At 45.3% G+C, this 22,072-nt stretch overlaps 1 protein-coding gene and 1 long non-coding RNA gene across 3 annotated transcripts; one reads left to right on the top strand and one right to left on the bottom strand.

Moving 5' to 3' along the window:
- Positions 1 to 496: 496 nt before the first annotated feature.
- Positions 497 to 20,683, top strand: NAA30 (N-alpha-acetyltransferase 30, NatC catalytic subunit). 2 transcript variants are annotated; one of them, XM_081913943.1, is made up of 5 exons: positions 497 to 697; positions 2,790 to 3,719; positions 9,544 to 9,667; positions 13,548 to 13,603; positions 18,769 to 20,683. In XM_081913943.1, exons 2-5 carry the CDS (start codon positions 2,793 to 2,795, stop codon positions 18,904 to 18,906), a joined length of 1,245 nt encoding a protein of 414 aa, XP_081770069.1. In that variant the 5' UTR covers positions 497 to 697; positions 2,790 to 2,792; the 3' UTR covers positions 18,907 to 20,683. The 2 variants fall into 2 exon arrangements, with proteins under 2 accessions (XP_081770069.1, XP_081770068.1); XM_081913942.1 differs by lacking the exon at positions 497 to 697 and adding an exon at positions 2,503 to 2,657.
- Positions 9,680 to 13,093, bottom strand: LOC309373027. Its single transcript, XR_014169761.1, has 3 exons — positions 12,495 to 13,093; positions 11,431 to 12,168; positions 9,680 to 9,982 (listed from the first exon to the last, which is right to left on the bottom strand). It is a non-coding gene; the product is annotated as an uncharacterized lncRNA (long non-coding RNA).
- Positions 20,684 to 22,072: the final 1,389 nt, after the last annotated feature.

The following is a 22,072-nucleotide window of genomic DNA, read 5'->3' as shown; positions in this document are numbered from 1 at the left end:
GATTTCCGACACCTATGCCCTTTTAAAATGTGATTTTTTTTTCACATGGGAGGTTGTTGGGTTGTTGTTTTTATTTTATGTACCGTATTTTTCGCTCCACAAGACACACTTTTTTCTTCCTAAAAAGTAAGGGGAAATGTCTGTGCGTCTTATGGAGCGAATGTGTGGTCCCTGGAGCCAAATTGCCCAGGGGAGAAAAGCAGATCATGCTTTTTTTTTTTTGAAAGAGGGAAGGGGGTGTTGAAACACAGCTGCTGATCGTTTGCCGATTGGAAGAGAGATAAGGGACGCTAGCAAAAAAGGAGGCTGCCTGGGAGGGGGGGGGGAAGGTAAAAACAGCAAACTTGCAAGGAGAGGAGACAGGAAGACAAAATCAATGAGGAGAGAAATTAGAAGAAAAGGAGGAGCAAAAAACTGCTCCAGCTAAGGAAAAGACACGAAGTTGATGTTGAAGTATTGATCACAGACATCCACCCTGCAGCTGGTTCTGACATCACCGCAAGCTTTGTGACTTCAGGCTGAGAGAACACGGCCTTTGCTACCTGAAGCAAATGACCCAAGTTCCTTTCAGGGGACATTTTCTCGTGAAACCTGGACAGCTGGTCCTGCTTGATCTCCATGGCACACCGGCCACTTTGCACATGGCAGGAGAGACGGCGGGATTCATGGAGGCAACTGTCCATTGAGTGGCAAACAGGTGGCCTCAAAGAATGGGAGGGTCTGGGGATCCAAGGGGATGGTGGAAAGCCTTCTGCAACCTGGCGCTGCTGAAATGTCCTGAACTACAACTCCCACCAGCCCCTACCAGGGGCTGAGGGGAGTTGGCAGAGGTGGGCCACCATCTGACCATTAGGACCCCTGGACCCCTGACCATTGGGTCCAGTCGTGGCCAACTCTGGGGTTGCGGCGCTCATTTTGCTTTATTGGCCGAGGGAGCCGGCGTACAGCTTCCGGGTCATGTGGTCAGCATGACTAAGCCGCTTCTGGCAAAACCAGAGCAGCGCACGGAAACGCCGTTTACCTTCCTGCTGGAGCGGTACCTATTTATCTACTTGCACTTTGACATGCTTTAGAACTGCTAGGTTGGCAGGAGCAGGGACTGAGCAACGGGAGCTCAGCATGTTGCGGGGCTTCGAACCGCCAACCTTCTGATCGGCAAGTCCTAGGCTCTGTGGTTTAACCCACAGCGCCACCCACGTCCCCTTTTTCAGGTTAAAGGTAAAGGTAAGGGGACCCCTGGCCACTCTGGGGTTGCGGCGCTCATCTCGCTTTATTGGCCGAGGGAGCCGGCGTTTGTCCGCAGACAGCTTCCGGGTCATGTGGTCAGCATGACTAAGCTGCTGCTGGCGAACCAGAGCAGCACATGGAAATGCCGTTTACCTTCCCGCCAGAGCGGTACCTATTTATCTACTTGCCCTTTGACGTGCTTTCAAACTGGTAGGTTGGCAGGAGCCGGAACTGAACAACGGGAGCTCACCCTATTGTGGGGATTCAAACCACCGACCTTCTGATCAGCAAGTCCTAGGCTCTGTGGTTTAACCCACAGCGCCACCCACGTCCCTTTTATATCTTTCTGGACCAGGAAAAAAACATGTTTTTATATGTACACTGTAAACGGCTCAGCGTGGCTGCGGAAACCACTCTGGGGGAAACCAGCTGGGCAGCAACAACAGCAACAACAATCTCTATAACCAGGCTGTGGGCTGACTAATATTCTATGGCTTGTGTTTGTGGGGGGGGGGGGTTATAGGTTTGATTCTGTCTTATTATGTATTTTATGTTCTCATTTTGCATTTTTACGTTGTGAGGGAGGGCAGTATACAAATGAAGTTAATAATTATAATTGTTCTTACTACATTCCACCTTTGCTTCCATGGAGATAAAGGGTGATTTAATTAACGGATGGTGATGATCCATCATCTTAATTTGAGGGGGATGTAATGAAGAGCTTTAGTCAAAGTAGTCACCCGAGAAATATAGTTCAGGAAAACCAGACACGTGTACGCCCATACTCACATGCATCTGTACACGTGTCTTTCCCCCCTTGTCGTGAGAAACGTGCACTGGACAGCTTTCCCCTTGTCGGGCCCCCCGCTAGCCCCGCCCTCAAGCTCGTTCCCGCCTAGCCCTCAGCCAAAGCACGATCTGCGCTTGCGCAGCTCTCCCACCGTCGCGAGGGCCTATCCGTGAAGGGACAGCTTTTTAAAAGAGAAATAGATATATATCGGCCTCTCTTTCTCTCGCTGACCATAGAGTCTCCGCGACTTGTAGGACCATAGAGATAAGAAAAGGAGGACGGGGAAAGTTAGCACAAAGCGAGCGAGCGCCGCCCCGAAGGGAAAAGGCGGTGGGCGGGGCCGCGACGGCGCGCGCAGAGGAAGCCGCGCCCCGCCCTCTCGGCGAGGCCCCGCCCATCCCCTTTACGCCGTTTCTCCTTCCCTTTTCCCTCGCCGCCCTTTTTCCTGAAGGGGCCCGGCCGTAAAGCGAGGCGCCGGCGCGAAGTGTCGCGCTCTTCCTCCGTCCGCCCTCGCGCGAGCGGCGGCCTGGCCTGACGGGAAACCTGCCCTCGCTTTACGGCCGCTGGATGAGGAGGAGCGGAGGAGGGGAGCGGGAGGCGCCGCGGCTGCTGCTGCTGCTGCTGCTGAGGGGATTTTGGGGTGAGGCGGAGACGGGGCGGCGGGGAAGGGGCGGCCGGGGGGGGTGCGGCGTGTGGGCGAGGGGAGAGCCTTGGGCGGGGGTCGCCTCTCTTTCTCACGCTTCTCCCCCTTGCCGGTCTCTTCCCGCCTCAGGACATGGCCGAGGTTCCGCCCGGGCCTAGCAGCCTCCTCGCTTCGCCGCCGGGAGACGCCGCCTCGCTCCTCCTGCCCTTTCCGGGAGCCGCCGAGGAAGAGGAGGAGGAGGAAGAAGAAGAGGAGGAAGGCGGAGGAAGAAGGCCTCGCGAGGAAGAAGAGGAGGAGGAGGCCGGGGATGAAGGCGCCCGGGACCGCCGCCGGCCTTGCCCGCCGCACCGGCGCAACCACCAGCTCAACGGGCTCATCCCCGGGCCGGACCTGCGGCACTTGCGCGGCCCCCTCAAGGGCAAGGTCCTGAGCGGCGGCGGCGGAGAGAAGCAGCGCCCGCCGGGCAGCAAGAGAGGCGGCGGCGGCGGGGGCAGGAGCAGCCCCGGCTCCGCTGGCAAGACAATGGGACACGGGCAGCAGCAGCAGCAGGAAGAGGGTCCCGAGCTGCCCCCCCAGCAGCAGCCTCCCTCCTCGCTCAGCAACCACCACCATCACCACCACCGGGTCCCCCGCTCCCAAGCAAGGACTGCGCAGCCCCCGGAGCAGCAGAAGCGCCGCCACGACGCTGCTTCTGCCCCCTCGGAAGGGGACAGGAATGGGCTGGCTGGAGCAGGAGGGGTGGAGGAGGAGGAGGAAGAGGAAGGAGGAGGAGGAGGCCGGCAGGAGGAGGAGGAGGAGTCCCTGCTGCTCCTGTCCAGGTCCTTGGCCTCCAACTGCAGCTTGCAGAAATGCTCCCCGGGGCCCCCCACCACAGACTCTTCCTGGGGCCCCCAGCAGGTGGAGGAGGAGGAAGGGGACCTGACGATACGATACGTCCGCTATGAGTCCGAGCTGCAGATGCCCGATATCATGAGACTGATCACCAAAGATCTGTCTGAACCCTACTCCATTTACACATATAGGTATTTTATCCACAACTGGCCTCAGCTTTGCTTTTTGGTAAGTTGGGGGAGGGGGCGAGGAAGGAGGCATGGTGAAGGAAGTTGGCGTTGAGGGGTGGCCGGGAGGCGGTGGTCGCAGGGGAAGCTAGTCACTTTGTTTTTGAAATAAAAGATACACAGAACCAGCTTGGTGACCTCTGTGGCTCAGCTGATTTGGCATAGGAATGTGTAAGTCTTCAGTTTATGGAGATTTTTCTGTAACTTCAAATTTGGGCTGTGCGTGTACAAATAAGACCCTCAACTTTTTGTGTGCATTAGTTGTCATTGACATTACTTTCCCATTAGATTTCTTTTTAGCATTCCCTCTCTCAACTTCAGCCCAGTAAAAATGAGAAATAGCCATATTAATGGTATCAATTGACAGCTGGCAGCCTTCATATCGGTAGAGAAGTTTTTAGAAACATTTTAGCCTGGATATTGTCTAGTCCCATCTTCCTTCAGACTGGCATTGATTTAAGCCCACATTACTTCTGAAAAGCAATTCAACACCTTTTAAAAGCTTCTAAAATGGATCTTATGTATCATTACATAGTAATACATTTCCACTTGGAACTGTGGAACTGTGCTGTACCGAAAATCTCTTTTCCATTGTATTCAGTTCTTATTCTCCCTAATGAAATTGGAACACAGCTGTCATCTGTCATACATTGAAAATTGTGTTCCTTCTTAGTCTCTACCAAATGATGCTATTTTTATTATTCATTTGGCTGCCTCACCTTCTTTGAGATATTATTCTGTGATGGCAGAGTACTGAGGCCTGTAGAGATTTCAGAACGCTGAAAGAGGTGATCACAGAGCTAGAAACGTGATGGTTTCTCCTTTTTTCTGTGGCATGCCAATTTTAAATAGAAAGTTTACTTTTTCATATCATCAAAAGTCTCATAAAAATGCATGTCTGAAGTATACATTTTAGTTACAGAAACAGCAGCTGGTCCACCCATATAGATGAGGGACTGTGTGTGGAAGCTTTGGGGAATTTTCTATTGAAGGGTAACTGTTGCTTGTGATATGTTCGAGAGAATGGGGAAGCACCTAATCAAGTGCTCCTACTGCATTATATATGTTCTTTAACATATAGTTAAAGTTCTTTGTCAGTGCTGAAGGGAAATATTAGTGTCCCACCTTATAGCAAAATAACAATCAGACTGGACTGCAGACTTATATGGTCAGAGCTCAGACCTGTCAGCCCCTCTTATGTTTATTTTTATGGATGCACATGCAGAAGTAGTAAATAATTTCAGGGTCAAAGCTGTGCTGTTACCGGATGATGAGAGTAGAGGTAAACTACAAGGTAAATATTATAACTCTAAAGACAATTATAAGTGGACATAAAATAGACGTTGCGAACATTGTACAGGTATTTTGTTGAGCCTTTTAATATTATAATCCTTGGAATTTATTTCATGAGAATGTAATAAGATGTCTCCTTATTTTTTACAAGGAAATGCCACCTATGGAATTTTATATCAGTTGATTTTAAAACGTTTATGAACTGCTAGTTAGACAGCTTTTTAAGGGCTTGTGATGTGGAGAAGTAGAACACTCATGGGCAAGCATCAATTGGCTAGGTAGAGAACAAAAATGGTTTGCGGGGAAAATCTTAAGGGGTGGTTCTTCATACTGGCAGCATCAGTCCAAATGCTCACCACACTTCTTGTTAGGTCTGTGAATCACACAGGCATTGTGTATTGCTGCAGCAGATTGGTTATGTGACCTCAGAAGCCACTGGCTGGGCCCCAGTAACAAAACTGAACACCATGTTGTTTTAGTATAATGCTGCCTACATGCTGCATTTGGTAAAGGGACTGAGGGTGTTCACAAGCATCTGCTTTTAAGAAAAGTGATTAAGCATTTCAACTTGAGTCAGCCAATACCTTTGTTCTGGCACTTGTGAGGCTGGTTTCTGAACACTCATTTGCAGGATTGATGTTCCAGAAAGCTGAACAAGAGCACCCAACAAAACTGAATTTTGGAATGCCTTCTAGCAAGCAAACATTGCATTTATGGGTTTCAGCGGTTTATCGGTGCTAATAGATTTGTGGACGTTCTAATTATCAAATACAAAATGTTCTTCCTGAATCTTTATGGCTTCTCTTCTCTGAACATATTAAAACTAATAATGCTGCAAGATGCCTAGTCCTCCTGGATTGATTAGCCTCTAACAAAATTAATCTGCCTGTAGTCTGTGCTGGATACTTTCAACATCCCTGAAGTCAGTTTTGATTTTTATTATTTTTTTAAGCAGTAGTGTTGGAGTGAAGCACTAAGCTTCCTATAGTAATGGGACTTTCCTTGCTTAAAGTTTTAATGCTGGTGATATGCCATAGCCTCTCCCTGCTTGTGTGTTTAGAAGTCTGGTGAGCTTGGACCCTTGTGAATGTTGAACATGAATGGTAACAGAACATAAAACGAGATATTTAAAGGTGGCCTCATAAGGGCCAAATTTTTACTAGGCCACGTTTCTAAATGGTGCTACTTGATGGTAAACTTCTGGTTTGGTTGCAGTTTGTGTTTTATAAATTATTGTCCAGTGGCCTAGTCTAAACCTAGCATTCAGTAATGCTTGCTCCCTTCTGTCTGTCATAGAGACATACATAGGAAACTGCCGTATACTGAATGGGGCTGTTGGTCCGTCTAATTCTGTTTAGTCTGCACTGACCAGTATTGGCTCTAGGGTTTCAGACTGAGGTTTCTCCCACCCAACCTGGAGATGTCATGAATTGAAGCTGTGACTTTCTAGATCCTCTTTCACTGAGCTGCAGCCCTGTCCTCTCAAAGATTCTCTCTTCTTTCCATGATTTGCTTGATTCAGATGCAAACAATGATAAACGCTAACTAGCGCTACCTCAAAACAAACCATGGAAGAAAGGAAGTATATGCACACATGAGAGAGGAAGAGAGGCAGAAAGAGAATGGAAACCTGTCACATGTTCCTGATCTCTAAACTATGGTTTGTAGATTGAACTAGTGTGGTGACTGAATGAGGCCCGTGAATAAAAGCTGGAGAAGTAAATTCTAAGCAGCTTTGGTTAACTTCTGAGCTCCGAGTGAAACCCTGTTCATTTAGCTGTGTTGCTGGAACTAGAGACAGAAAGTTATTGTTTCCGGATAATAAAGTGACAACAGGAATTCAGGTATTGCTCATTGGCTTCAAAGATGAAAGACATTAGCTTACAGCTGCTTATCTCTAGAATTTTTTGTCTTCACTATTGCAAGGCCATCAGTATGTCAGTGAGAAGTGATTTGCGGCTGAAGTTTAAGGCAGGGCTCTTTTTGTGCCCACTTCTTAGAATACTCCCAAAGTTTTCTGCAGGTCTTGTTATCTTCAAGTGTGTGACCCTAGCTTCACTTCAAAGTGGATTCTAGCTTGCATACTTTCTTCATGCATCTAACAATAATTGGCTGGGTGCCCTTTTAAGACATTAGGAACTAAGTGGGACCTGCTATTATTCATGACTTGAGTGAAATCTTAAGAGAAAGCTGCTTGAAATGTCATCTTCTGTATGTCATAACATAGCCTGGGTGCTTCTGCTGCTGTTGCACAATGAAATCTACTCTTGCCTGCCTACCTACCAAATCTAAGACTCCATGTAACCTCTAAGGACAGAATGTAAGAGAACAGCTGTGCCAGCATGAGGGCACAAAATGCTTATGTTGTATGCCAGCGTAAGCATTTCTAAGTTCAAGCAGCTGGCTCTGTTCATCCTGCTATGCAAAGGCTGTTCCCTGGCAAGAGGCGAGTAAGCCTATTGTATACTGTGTGTGTGTGCCCTTGAACTCACTACATGAATGCACACTTGTTCCAAGAGGTTTGTTAGGAAGAAAAACCGTGCCCCCATTGATCACAATGGGAGAGTTAAGTACCTGCTTAAATCCCTCCTGTTGAACTTGATCAGAATTCAGGGTGCTTAACTGTAATTGGTTTGTGCTGCTAGCCTATAATGCTGCCTGATTCCAAGTGGTTTGGCCTATAATTCATTATTACCCTTGGCGTCTCTTTAACAAAAGAAGATATAGCATGAACAGTCACGCAGTACATTCGAGCTTCTTTGCACCAAAATTGGTGTTCTCTTAGCATATTCAGCTTTACGGTGACACTTCTCGGCATCTGGCTGATACACACAAAATGTGTGCAAGGTTTCAGCCTAAGGCAAGAATTTAGCGTAGGTTGGGGATTTCCCCCTCCCCTGTGTTTGAGAGCTTGAGAAGGTAGTTGAGCTCCTCTGCAACTCACTGTTGCTGCTTAATTTTTTATATCTTAAAAAACCTATGGGGCCCTTCTATGCCAGATTTTATTAAGAAAACATTTTGATGTGATGGATTGAATTTTAAATCCAGTAACTTTTCCCTCTGAGTCAGAGTGCTTGGGTTGGTCTCTGCATTGTCCTGTTGCACAGGTTTTGTGGGTAGAGACTTGGATCTGAGAGGAGAGAGGTGCAGATTTAGCATGGAATCTCCCCTTAAGGCATTCCTTGGTGGTAAATTTTACACATTCAGTATATTTTATCACATAGGCTTATGAATCTTTTCAAATGAAATGATTTTGCAGCTTCTTTTCCTCGCTCAAGAGTTTATTTACGTCTGCAGGTGTGTCACAAGTGGATTAGGAAGTGTACAGTTAACTTCCATGAGTGCTTAAGTTATCAGTAATTAGTATTTTGTTGAAAGGATAAGAATTCTGAAACAAATTTAGTTATGGCAAGTGATCTACGTATATATTGAAAACCTTTGTGTATATTTGTGTGAAAGAGGTAGAAAGTGGGGTTTGGGGAGTGTAGATTTTTCTTTCCCTTCTTTGCAGTCCTCAAACCAGTTATTCCAGAATATCTTCTGGAGTTCTCTCTTACTGCAGCTTTGTTTGTGACTTCCAGTTTAGTTCATGTCATTGGAACAGCCTGCTAACTTAAATAATGCTTAGATTGTGTATTTCCTTCTCGGAATTTCAAAATTATTTTCCTCAGGCCAGTAATAGGGGGTCCATTCTTACCCCGAAACAATCGCATCCAGAGGCGCTGCTTCTGCGCATGCGCACGGGGGCGATAGCCTGCTTCTGCGCATGCACACGCAGTGGAAACCTTTCCATTACTTATGGGTTTGCCACGTGTATAACCCGAAGGATACGTATCCAGAGGTGTTCGCAACTAGAGGTACCACCTGTACTGGTATCGATGCATTCTTTGAATTGCATGAGGCTTTCCTTTACATAATCTTTTAGGAGTTCTGTGTAGAATAGGCTGAAATCAGTAGTGTGTATCCTAAATGACAAGCGGAAACAAGCTTGCACAAGGGGACCTTCCTGTCTCTTCTGCATCCACCCAAAAGCTCCTGAGGAGAAGCCAGGCAGGAGAGTGTTCCTAAATGGCATGGGGGGGGGGGACGACACGCTTTTGAGCAGAGATGCCTTCTGCAGATGAAATTCGCAGACAGTCCCTCTGTCCAGTTGGGGGCAACTCCCCCAGCAGCTCTCCTTGCCCTGTCTTACACAGTGGAGAGGGTCCTCCAGCCCTCAGAGAGAGAGAGAGACTTCTCAGGATGGTGGGGCTTCGAGGGAACAGAAAAGTGAGCTTTCTTAAATTTGTGCTGCTTAGAATCCAAGCCAGTCAATGTAACAATTTGAGAAATCATCCTCGAAATTTGCCTTACTACAAAATGTGTAGTGTACGCTTTAGTTACTGGGAGATGCATCTGCCTTTATTTGTAAAGCAAATAACTTCCAGAAAGCAATCTTGCTGTAAATGTACCTATAGAATGGTGAGTTTTCTGGCACTGCATATTGCCCTCTTAATCTACAAAAATCTTCTTGGGTTGTTGTTTTTTTCAAGGCAATGGTAGGAGACGAGTGTGTAGGTGCCATCGTCTGCAAGTTGGATATGCACAAAAAGATGTTTCGCAGAGGTTATATAGCCATGTTAGCAGTGGATTCCAAATACAGAAGAAAAGGCATAGGTAAGAATAGCATTTGTGTCCTTTTTTAAATAAATAAAAATATATCTAATAGTTGCTGCTTTGGGATGAAATCTTGATTACACCCTTCTTGTGTTACAAGTTATTTTTGAACGTTACTGTTTTTAGGTGAGAAAACTTGCAGTTCTACAGTCTTTGAAGTCCATAATAGACTCCTGATAATAATCCACTTTTGCGTGTTCATTAACAATTCTATACGACTAGTTCGTTTTTAAATAATCATAATGTACACAAAAGATGGAGAAACAGGGCACGACCTGAAAACATAAGATGCACCAGACATGCACCAGTCTGGGTCTCAGAGTCTGAGTTCTCAGATACAGTGGTACCCCGCAAGACGAACGCCTCGCGAGACGAAAAACTCGCAAAACGAAAGGTTTTTTCGTTTTCGAGTTGCCTCGCAAGACGAATTTCCCTATGGGCTTGCTTCGCAAAACGAAGCTTGCCCCGGGGACAGCGGGTCTTCTCTTTTGAAGCAAGGGGCGGCGGGGAGATCGCTTCTCCCCACCGCCCCTTGCTTCAAAAGAGGTCCGGGGGCAGCTCTTCCCGCTGCCCCCGGACCTCTTTTGAAGCAAGCGGCTGCGGGGAGATCGCTTCTCTCCGCAGCCGCTTGCTTCAAAAGAGATCCCGGACCTCTTTTGAAGCAAGCGGCTGCGGGGAGATCGCTTCTCTCCGCAGCCGCTTGCTTCAAAAGAGATCCCGGACCTCTTTTGAAGCAAGCGGCTGCGGGGAGATCGCGTCTCTTCGCAGCCGCTTGCTTCAAAAGAGATCCCGGACCTCTTTTGAAGCAAGCGGCTGCAGGGAGATCGCTTCTCTCCGCAGCCGCTTGCTTCAAAAGAGATCCCGGACCTCTTTTGAAGCAAGCGGCTGCGGGGAGATCGCGTCTCTCCGCAGCCGCTTGCTTCAAAAGAGATCCCGGACCTCTTTTGAAGCAAGCGGCTGCGGGGAGATCGCGTCTCTTCGCAGCCGCTTGCTTCAAAAGAGATCCCGGACCTCTTTTGAAGCAAGCGGCTGCGGGGAGATCGCGTCTCTTCGCAGCCGCTTGCTTCAAAAGAGATCCCGGACCTCTTTTGAAGCAAGCGGCTGCGGGGAGATCGCTTCTCTCCGCAGCCGCTTGCTTCAAAAGAGATCCCGGACCTCTTTTGAAGCAAGCGGCTGCGGGGAGATCGCGTCTCTCCGCAGCCGCTTGCTTCAAAAGAGATCCCGGACACCTGCCCCAGCCGCTGGGCTTCGTAGCGCTGCTGCGAAGCCGGGCGGGGGGCGGGAACACCTGCCCCAGCCACCCCGCTTCGGAACGCTGCTCCGAAGCGGGGTGGGGGGGCGGGAACACCTGCCCCAGCCGCCGGGCTTCGTAGCGCTGCTGCGAAGCCGGGCGGGGGGGCGGGAACACCTGCCCCAGCCACCCCGCTTCGGAACGCTGCTCCGAAGCGGGGTGGGGGGGGCGGGAACACCTGCCCCAGCCGCCGGGCTTCGTAGCGCTGCTGCGAAGCCGGGCGGGGGGGCGGGAACACCTGCCCCAGCCGCCGGGCTTCGTAGCGCTGCTGCGAAGCCCGCGCCCCCCAGCCTTCAGAAGAGGTCCGGGGACAGACTGTCCCCAGACCTGGTCTGAAGGCGGTTTCCCTAGGAACGCATTAATTGATTTTCAATGCATTCCTATGGGAAACCGTGCATCGCAAGACGAAAAAACCGCAAGACGAAGAGACTTGCGGAACGAATTAATTTCGTCTTGCGAGGCACCACTGTACCCAGTTTAGAGTTCCATCATGGGGAGAAAGAAAGTTGATCATTTTTTATTTAGAGTAGCTGCACCGTTGTGTTGTGGAATACTTACAGCTGTGTGGTGCATCCCATGTTCATAAAAATAATATGCAAGCCATGTTATGAACATCATGTCTTAAGCACATATACTTAATCATGCAAATCAGTGAAAGCGCTCCAGTATATGTGTGTCTGTGTTGAGGGAACAGCAAACAAAAATTAAATAAAAAGCTGAAACCGGGCCTCTGTGAGTTCACCAGCTTGCCCACCACCAGGTGATAACTTCACCTTCTCAGCAAGTTTGCTGTGTTTGTTAAATTGAGCCATCATGAATTCATTGAAGTGTGTCATGGCTGCATTTTGAAGGAAATTGCCAGTGTTGGGCACTACGGGGTCTCGTGGCTGCTACACGATAAAACCCCTAATCTATCTACCTACATTTGCTGTGAACAGATGGCATCCCTCAGGTGGCCAGATGTAGCCTGACAACTACCAGTTGCCAGCCGTTTTATGTATGCCTTAAATGAACCAAAAGCCAGGGGAGAACCCTATTTTCCCCTTAATGCAAATGTAGGCGCCATGAATGAATGGTAAATTGGATATGAAGCAGAAACTACTCTCCCACTCCCATTTTAGAAGGAATTTGTTGGGCGTTCCTCCCCAAATACACTTCGGCTTTAGGCTTGGTTACAGAAATTGGTGGTTTCCAATTTAATCCCAGCCACCTTTAAACCTCAGCGCCTAGGACTTGCCGATCGTCAGGTCGGCGGTTCGAATCCCCGCAGCGGGGTGCGCTCCCGTCGTTCGGTCCCAGCGTCTGCCAACCTAGCAGTTCGAAAGCACCCCCGGGTGCAAGTAGATAAATAGGGATCGCTTACTAGCGGGAAGGTAAACAGCGTTTCCGTGGGCTGCACTGGCTCGCCAGATGCAGCTTGTCACGCTGGCCACGTGATCCGGAAGTGTCAGCGCTGGCCCCCAGCCTCTTAAGTGAGATGGGTGCACAATCCCAGAGTCGGACATGACTGGCCCGTACGGGCAGGGGTACCTTTACCTTGTTCAGACCAGAGTTCCACAAGGAGATGGGACTAGCTCCCACACTTGTGCTCTGCCTTGACCCTCTGAGCTCTGAAGGCTTGCTTTGCGGGAACTGGGAGAAGAAAGCTTGCCTTGGCAGTTGGGAGTAAGTGAATTCACGGGCCATTGCTTCAGATCACTGGTACAGCACACTGTTGACTGGCAGGGATCTAAAGAGTCCCTTGTGCAGGCACACCAGGGTGCTTTGGTTTTCTCTGTCCGCAGCAGCAACTTATTGGACACAGCTTGGTTCCCTGCTTATTCACTGACATAGAAACTCATTTATTATTTCCCCCCCAGCGTTCATTCTAGTTGCATCCTATTGAAGATGGGCATGCCTCTTTTATGTGCAGTGCATGCTCTTCGAGGTGGTTGCCTTGCCTTGTAAGACATCTTCAGATGGTAGACTTCCTCGGTTAAAACACGTCTAGACGGAAATCTGAACTACACTAAGGGAACAAATACAAAACTTGGGTGAGGGGAGGGTCCAAAGCATGACATTTTGTGAGAAGCAAAACTTTGACAATGCAGGCAATTGAAGGTTGTTGTTTTTTAATGCCAAGGCCTTAGTTGCACAACCCATGATGCCTCACACTTTTAAGCCCCTTATCCTGTACCCCAGAATCTTTCCTGGCCATACAGTTCATTATACTATTGCAGGCTAGGTGGCCCTGGCTGTTGTAACACCTTCATTATTTTAAATCTGATTTATTGTTTGGTGGTTGTTTTCCTGGAAGCTGCTTTGTGCTTCTGCTTCAGTAAAAATAAAATGAAAAAGACCTCAATAAGGCCATTGCTTCAGTTTGAATTAGGAGACAGAAAATGCCCAGCCCAATTTGATGCAGAGGGCTAAGAGGCCTTTTTATTTTGAATTAGAGAAGGTATTTTATCTTGGTTGTACAGAATAGCCATAGTAATCATTAATTATGTACATTTGCTTTTATGCCATAGCCTGAACTCTAGGAGCTAATTGGTGCTGAAATAATTTGTGCCAGTGGTTTAAATTTGTTGCTTTTAATCTCTATTCCAGGTACAAACTTGGTTAAGAAAGCTATTTATGCCATGGTAGAAGGAGATTGCGATGAGGTGAGTCTTTTCTTCATTTGAAGGAAGTATGTTTTCATTCCTCGCTTCGCTAGAAGGCCATAATTTCAAATGCCATTTGCTATGTAAGCAACTCTTCTGTTAGAGCAGAATATAGAACACATTCAGAAAGATACATTATTCTCAGAACTTTCTATGCCTCCAGGAAATGAGTTAGCATCTGTTTGACTGTTTTAGACAGGGCAGTGATGTCTATAAAGACTGTTTTTGCAAACTATAGTTTGCAAACTCACATCGCATCACAGGCCACAGTTTCTAATTCCAACTCGCTGCCAAACTGCAAACCATGGCTTATCAAATGGGACATTGAGCCAAACATCCTCACTCATCTTAAAACAGTTACTGCTTTTTAGGTGCTCTGAATAGGAACCTAATAAAATCAACCGATCAGAACTAATGTTGAAATCTTGACTTGGAAGCAGCTTGTTTTTGAAAGGGCAAACTGGTAGAAAGGCTTTCCTGAACAACTACAAAAGAGAACCTTGAAGTACTTAGAATACCAATAAACAAGAATTTCAACATTAATTCACGCCTGCTGAACCAACAGAGTAAACAATGGAATGAATGCTGCTGGTTGTGCTGACTACTTGCAATGATAATTTATTGCCCTGCCTTGAAAACAAAGGTGTTGCATATGACAGCTCGAGATTCATTTGCTTCATAAATGCGCAAAATTCATTAAAAAAAAAAAACACTGGAAGTTAATACATATCTCCCCTTACCTGTAAAAAAGGCCAGGAAAATAATGATAGCTATCAAAGACTGAGGTGTTTTATTTCATTTTAACATAACAGTACAAATAAACCCACTCAGGCAGAAAAATAGCAAAAATTTCGTTGTGGAAATGACCATTGCTTAAGCCAAAAAAGAAATACAGAGACAATTCTAATTAAAATGAAAGCCAATGAGATACATTTTCAGCAGGGGTCAGCAAACCTTTTCAGCAGGGGGCCGGTCCACTGTCCCTCAGACCATGTGAGGGGCCAGACTATATTTTTTGGGGAGGGGGGTAATGAATGAATTCCTAAGCCCCACAAATAGCCCAGAGACGCATTTTAAATAAAAGGACACATTCTACTCATGTAAAACCACGCTGATTCCCGGACCGTCCGCGAGCTGGATTGAGAAGGCGATTGGGCCGGATTCGGCCCCCGGGCCTTAGTTTGCCTACCCATGATCTTCAGCTTTAAAATGATAGCCTTGCTACGTATACTGAGTGGGTCAATGTTGTCCTAGTTGTTGCCCCATTCCTCTTTTCTTCTCTGAACCCCCATTGCTTTTCTCATAGAATTGTAGAGTTGAAAGGGTTCCCATGGCCATCTAGCCAAACCCCCTGCAATGCAGAAATCTCAACTAAATCATATATTATATATGGCCATCCAACCTCTGCTAAAAATCTCCAAGGAAGGAGAGTCCACCACATCTCGTGGAAATCTGTTCCACTATTGAACAGCACTTACTGCCAGAAAGTTCTTCCTGATGTTTAGTCAGAATCTCCTCTGTAACTTGAATCCATGGGTTCAGGTCCTGCCATCCAGAACAAGAGAAAACAAGCTTGTTCCCTCTTCCATGTGACAGCCTTTTACATATTTGAAGATGGCTATCCTGTCTCCTCTGACCCAAGCTAAACACACCCAACTCTCCCTCTGCCGTTCCTTATAAGGCTTGGTTTCCAGACCCTTGTTCATCTTAGCTGCTGTCTTCTGCACATATTCCAGCTTGGCAACATCCTTAATTAGTCTGCAGCATCCTTTCCCAAACTTGGAGCCCTAGATATATTTTGAACTGCATTTCTCTGGAGCTGTTTTGAATTGAACTATTCCTCGAAGAGCTTAAAGTTCCCGAACAATTGGATTATTCAGATTTATAAATTCCAGTTTGCATTTATAGTAGATTTTCTCTCTCCTGATGCAGTAAATTAGAAGCCTGAAACAGGAGCATTCATTATGAATCCCCTTTGTTTCAGGTCTATTGACCATAATAAACTGATTATGATGATGCGTCCTCTTACCTTGCCATATATTTAATTCTGATGCATTTGGATCTAAGCCATTCATGTGTGTACAATTCTCACTACTCAGCAGCTTTAGTCTGAACTAAACAATGTGTGCTGAAAAGTGTTGTATTTTGATGTTGCAAGTAATAAAAGTTCTCTCTGCAGTGATGGATCTATTACTTTTTCATGCATGCATACAGTCATGCATGCATACAAAAAAAACATATATATACACATATACATACACACACCGTATTTTTTGCTCTATAAGACTCACTTTTCCCTCCTAAAAAATAAGGGGGAATGTGTGTGCGTCTTATGGAGCGAATGCAGGCTGCGCAGCTATCCCAGAAGCCAGAACAGCAAGAGGGATTACTGCTTTCACTGTGCAGCGATCCCTCTTGATGTTCTGGCTTCTGAGATTCAGAATATTTTTTGTCTTGTTTTCCTCCTCCAAAAACTAGGTGCGTCTTGTGGTCTGGTGCGTCTTATAGAGCGAAAAATACGGTATATTGAGTTTCAACATTTAACACATACATTCAAAACACAATTTCGTCTTTTCTCATTTTGGTTGGCTTGCCACTCCTTTTTCCACAGAGGAGTTGTTCTCGCCTTCTGCACCCTATCTTCTCACTATCAAATCATAACCATAATATTATAATCTAATGCAGTTACAGAGTAATTAATGCACATTTGTGGGCAATGCAGTGTTGGACTATCACAGTGGTGCGGCAGAGCCCAGGCTTCTGTGGCCTTTTGAATGTCTGAGCACAGCCAGTGTCTTAAAATAGCACTGGTGGAAGTGAATGCTGCCTGTGTAGTTATAAAAGCAAATATTTCTAGAGATAATGTTAGTGGAGTTTGTTTGGTTTATGGCTCATTCCATTCTTAGAGTTCAGGGTGGACATAGTGTTGTTAATCACAAAATCTGTTTTGCAGCTTGAAACTTCAGCTCCCTCACTCCTGGCCACCCCAACTCAACGTATATAAATTGGCTTTATGGATATTTTGGGAAGCAACTGTGATCTGTGGTTTGTGACGGTGCTGATGGACGTGAAGCAGTTTCATTTGTGTATATGCTTAACTTGCAATAGGTAGTGATGGCTGGACACATTTGGAGGGAGAGGAGGCATTGAATTAGGGGAATTTGGGGAAATAGGAAACTTCCTAGGGGGGGCAGTGAAGCAGTAGGGCTGTGGACTACCCATGTGGCAGTGGATAGCAAGAAGGGGCAGAGGTGCATACAAGAAGCAGTATGCTCTCGTTGATGCTGATTATCATCGTTATGTGCATGCTTCATAGGCAAGAGTCTGCAAATGCAGCTGTCAGAGGAAACCATAACACTTTAATCAGCCGAACCACCTGCCCCTGTACAAAGTGGCCTAGAGGACCGTCTCTGAATTGCACTAGGCTTCAGAGTCTCTGAAAAAGAGTAAAAAAGACTCCCAGCTTCAGACTGCCTCTGAAGCTCAGTGCCCACTTTGGAACCTCTCGGGATGCTGAAAGGTTTCGGGGAAGGACAGGAGGTAACCAGGAATAACAGCGTCTCCACCCCCATCGTTCTGCCCGGACGCTGAGGTCCAGTGCCGAGGGCCTTCTGGCAGTTCCCTCACTGTGAGAAGCAAAGCTACAGGGAACCAGGCAGAGGGCCTTCTCGGTGGTGGCGCCTGCCCTGTGGAACGTCCTCCCATCAGATGTCAAAGAGATAAACGACTACCTGATGTTTAGAAAACATCTGAAGGCAGCCCTGTTCAGGGAAGTTTTTAATGTGTGACATTTTGATGTATCTTTGTTGGAAGCCGCCCAGAGTGGCTGGGGAAACCCAGCCAGATGGGCAGGGTACAAATAAATAATAATAATAATAATTTATTATTATTATTATTATTATTATTATTATTATTATTATTATTATTATTATTACAGCTGCGTCTAAGACCTGGTAAACGTGAGCAGTAGTATAGAACTGGGATGGCCAGTTGACTGTTGGCAGGCTAAATCAGGACTCTAGTGTCTCTTAAGAAACTTCAATCAAGATGTGGTGTAACTTTAGCTTTCTGTACCTCCTGTAAGAAAAAAACACGTCTCAAGTGTATTGTACTTTTTAAAGTAATGATATGACAAATGTCATAAATAAAACAAATGTTTGTATTACACAGAGAGAGACTTGCCTACTTACATGCACAGTGTGTGCTCAGAAAGATAAAGCGTGTTGCTGCCTTATGTACTTTCACTGTGAGGGCTACAGCCAATTTCCCTTCTTGAGAGGATCTTTCAGAGGCATATTCAATCATCGTTTTCCGTTACCCTCCCTGGTCTTGGGCAGCCCTCATCTAGGTAATGCCAGCTTAACTATATAATGTCTGACCATCTGAGAGATGGTTAGATTGTTCTGGCACCAGGCTGCCATTAGGAGAACATAGAATATGTCCTTCTGCATTTTAGAGAACTGGTTGTATGGATTCATGTACACACATAAGATATTTGTTGCATATCTTGGCTCTATGAAACGCCTTTTTTCAGATCAACAATCCCAAATTTAGCTTGCTATGTTCACATCCTGTCAATGGAAGAACAGGTTATCAGTGAAAATGTATCGCCATTTGAAATTGTGGTTGTTGGGTTTTGTTTTGGGTTTTTTTTGGTTTTTTAAAAAATAACATTTTTGTCCATCCTTATGCCACAGGAGCTCAAGAGATGAAATGTGCCCCCCCCCTTTTCCCCCCGTCTTCTTGCAAAACTGTGAGGGAATTGTTAGGCTGAGGATATGACTCAGCCAAGATCCCCTGAAGTGCTTCATGACTGAGTGGAGATATGAACCCACATCTTTCTAGTCTCAGTCAATACTCTGAATTGTTGTAGTTGCAAACCTTAGTCCTCCTTTGTAAATGCATTAGTTGTTTTTTCAAAAAAAAACAAAAAACCACATGCTGGACAGGTGATTTAGACATGCACATTTGAATCAGCAAATTGATTCCTTGGCCAGTTCTGGGGGTTTCTATAGTGATATCCTTGTGACACGGGACTACAGATAATTTGAAGCTGAAATACAAGAATCTGACTGCTGCTTAAATATACATGTATCAATCTGATGAACCTCGGAATTTCAGAAAAATGCAGTATCGCTTGAAAATATTGTCATCTTCTTTTGCAGGTTGTCTTGGAGACCGAGATCACCAACAAGTCTGCGTTGAAACTTTATGAAAATCTTGGCTTTGTTCGAGACAAGAGGCTGTTCAGATACTATTTAAATGGAGTTGATGCACTGCGTCTTAAACTGTGGCTGCGTTGATAGGAGGCCATCCCTGCGCCCAGGACTCCTCTCCCCAGCCAGCCGGGCAGCGGCGTCCTTTGCATGCAATGCAATTTGTGTGAAATTGCTTTGCAGGTGGACATAATAACTTCCATGCAGCTCTTCTCTGTGAGTGTCTCATCGAACGTCGCACCTAAATCGTTGCACTGTGTGGCATGGCACGTCTTGTTCTGAATTTGCAACAGGTTGTTTCAGACTTCAGATCCTCTTGGTAACCAGGAAGATGTGCCAGTAGGTAGCCAAGATCCCTGTTCATTTGCAAGTCTACTGACTCCTGATATATAAGATGGTGAACATTTTATCCAAGAACCTGTGTAATGTGGAACACAACTTTTTTTTTCCCCGGTTCCAGAGAGAGAGAGAGAAAGAGATAAGCCAATGTAGATTGTAAAAAGAAAATTAAAAAAAATACTATAAGTATACTAACATTTCATACAAAACTCACCATAGGTTTTTTTTTTCTCTGGGGAAAATAAAAACTGCTTCAACTTTAGGTTTTATTTTTCAATATTGAACTTTTCATTCTTAAATATTGGTACCTCAGTGATTAGTGGATGAAAAAATGTATTGTAGGGTGGGGTGTGTGTTACATCGAGTAACGGTGACAATAAAATTGCGTCTGCCAGTGCCTGTATAGATAGTATATTTGTCTCCACCGCTGACTTTTGAGTGCATGCTTTTCTTTTCTTGATTCCCCCCCTTTTTTTTTTTGGTCTTTGCAAGAACAGATTTTATTTAAACTCTGGATTTGATAATAAATTATTTCCTTTATGATTTGGAAACTTCTCCCAGGTGAGGGCTTAAAAAGCCAGTCTCTTACAGCAAGAAGTGTAAGCTATTTTTTTTTGAGTGGCTGCTAAAAGGGAGTCTGATGCACTTTTTCCTTTAAAGAGAGCGAGGGATCTTTTTTATATAAAAAAACAAAACCACAAAGCAGTAAATTAATGTAGATTGGATCGATTTTTGTTTAATCAAAATTATCGCTAGAATAGCTAAAGAGGCATTATTTTAAAGCAGTTGGAACAACGTCATTTTGATTTGGATTCACATCGCTTTGCTTCCGTGTTCTTAAAAATGTTTCAGTTTTCAGTTCTTGGTCTTGGAAATAAATTTCAAGTTGCACCGTACCCATCTTTAAGCTGCATTCGCTTTCTCTCTTCTTCTTTTTTTAACGAAAGCCAAAACTCTTGCAGTTTTAATTTTCTTCGGATTAATTTGGCAGAGAGGTGTTCGAAGGTTTGGTATAAACCCCAACCGCCTTTTCAGAATGGGCTACATCGGCTTGTAAAAAACAAATTTCCTTTTTCAGCAGCTCCACAGTGTGTACTTCTGTCTGTCAGTGCAATATGTAAAGCAAATCATTTCTTTTTGGCAGTTCAGCAATGACAGCGTTGGTATATATATTATATACAATATATATATATAAGCAAAACATTAAAATGACCCTAGATGACTCATGGAAAAACAAATCGTTTCCTTATATCGGAAGGAAAATCTTCAGAATTCAACTTTGCCTTACTATGTTGTTTGTTAAGGATTCAACCTGTCTTAAACGACAACAGCAATGGTTTGAGTTAACTGTACATTTGAGAGTACCTGATTTCCGATCACCCTTTGGAGAAGGACAACCCATTCTGGACAGCTTAGTAAGTTTAAAGGAAGGCCATCCCTATTTTGCACAGACTGAGCATCTTCCCCACTATGTATAAGTTGTGAATTGTATTTGGGAAAAATAAAGGATTTTAATTTAAAACTGGCACTTCTCTCTGGACACAATTTGTGTGGCTCACCTCTCCCTCCACAGTGGCCCCCCAATCTGAATCAGGCCTTAGTTGTAGCTCTTTATCAATTCGAGTGAGTGGCCTGCTAGCAGGACTCACCATGTTCGCACCAGCAGATAATGTCCTGTTGAGCATCCACCAGGCATCTGTTGCCTACCAGGGTCTAGCTATTGAACAATCGTGCAAGTCCATCTTTGCCGCTAATAAAGCCAAGAGTTTGGGCAATGGGTTGCTTAAGTAAATGCTACGAGGACATGATAATCGAAGCATCTTTTTGTTACTGCTTCCCACCCCAGTATATAATTTTGTTTGACACTACAGAAAGTAAGCCAGGAGGATTGGAGGTCTGCGTCTAGCCACCGTAAGAGTAATTGACGTGAGTTTTCTGGCATAAAATCATGATACTTTCTTTAAAGTGCTGGTAACCCTCTTATTTAATTATTGAGGCTTTCGGTGACAAATTAGAAGTACTTTTTTTAAAAAACAAAGGATAAGTCTTCCTGGACTATATAACTTTTCAACTGTAGGTGTACATTGCATGTTTGAATATACTGGGGGTATTTGGGGGGGGGGACCCACTGCAATATGAAAATCATGAAACATTTTAACTTCAATTATTTCTCAATATGCTAGCTCTCATTTTTGTGCTTGCATATTTAACGCATATTTAACTGCTGCCACGTGTTAAACTCTCATCTAAAATCCATAGTGCCATAATCCTGAACGATCTGTCCCAGGTGCATTTTAGGAATATTTAATCTGTAGATTGTATTTTTTCTTCCCAGCTGGCTGAAGTCCTCCAGAATGCCACTATTGAGTCCACTTCAAATACAATCTTGAGCATGCTGTGTACATCTTTCCTGTGTTGGAAGACTGCTGCTTGAAGTATTAGTAACTGTGGCAAAACAGTACTGGGACCATGTTTGAGGTACTCATCTATTCCCAATTTCAGAAGGCAAAAGGAGTGTTCTGAAGGGCTGTTGCAGCAGCAAGATGAGGGTTTTAAAAAAACAAAAACAGTTTCAACTAACCAATCAGTTTCTAATGCTTTCTCCAAAAGAGATTTGTCTTCAAGTACAAAAACATTCTTTGCATCGCATCAAATCACTGTGAAGGGGAAAAACCTGATTCAGATAGTGTTAATTAGGTGATAACTTCAAGCAGATATCAAAACAAAAAATACAGCTGATTTTGCCTTGTTGCTGGATGAAAGTGCTGCATTTCTGTATTTAATTTGAAGTAGCCACTGGCTGTAAGGGACGTGGGTGGCGCTGTGGGTTAAACCAGTGTTTCCCAACCTTTTTTGGGCAAAGGCACACTTGTTTCATGAAAAAAATCTCGAGGCACACCACCATTAGAAAATG

This window comes from Podarcis melisellensis (assembly GCF_964234715.1).
Source record: "Podarcis melisellensis genome assembly, chromosome: 1".
NCBI lineage: Eukaryota > Metazoa > Chordata > Lepidosauria > Squamata > Lacertidae > Podarcis > Podarcis melisellensis.
This window is presented reverse-complemented; position numbering and strand designations above follow the sequence as displayed.

Bases quoted from the DNA above. Each gene is read 5' to 3' on its own strand.
- NAA30 (XM_081913943.1), top strand. From the start codon at position 2,793: ATGGCCGAGGTTCCGCCCGGGCCTAGCAGCCTCCTCGCTTCGCCGCCG. The intron at 3,720-9,543 runs GTAAGTTGGGGG...GTTTTTTTCAAG, and splicing joins GGCCTCAGCTTTGCTTTTTG to GCAATGGTAGGAGACGAGTG. The intron at 9,668-13,547 runs GTAAGAATAGCA...TCTCTATTCCAG, and splicing joins ATACAGAAGAAAAGGCATAG to GTACAAACTTGGTTAAGAAA.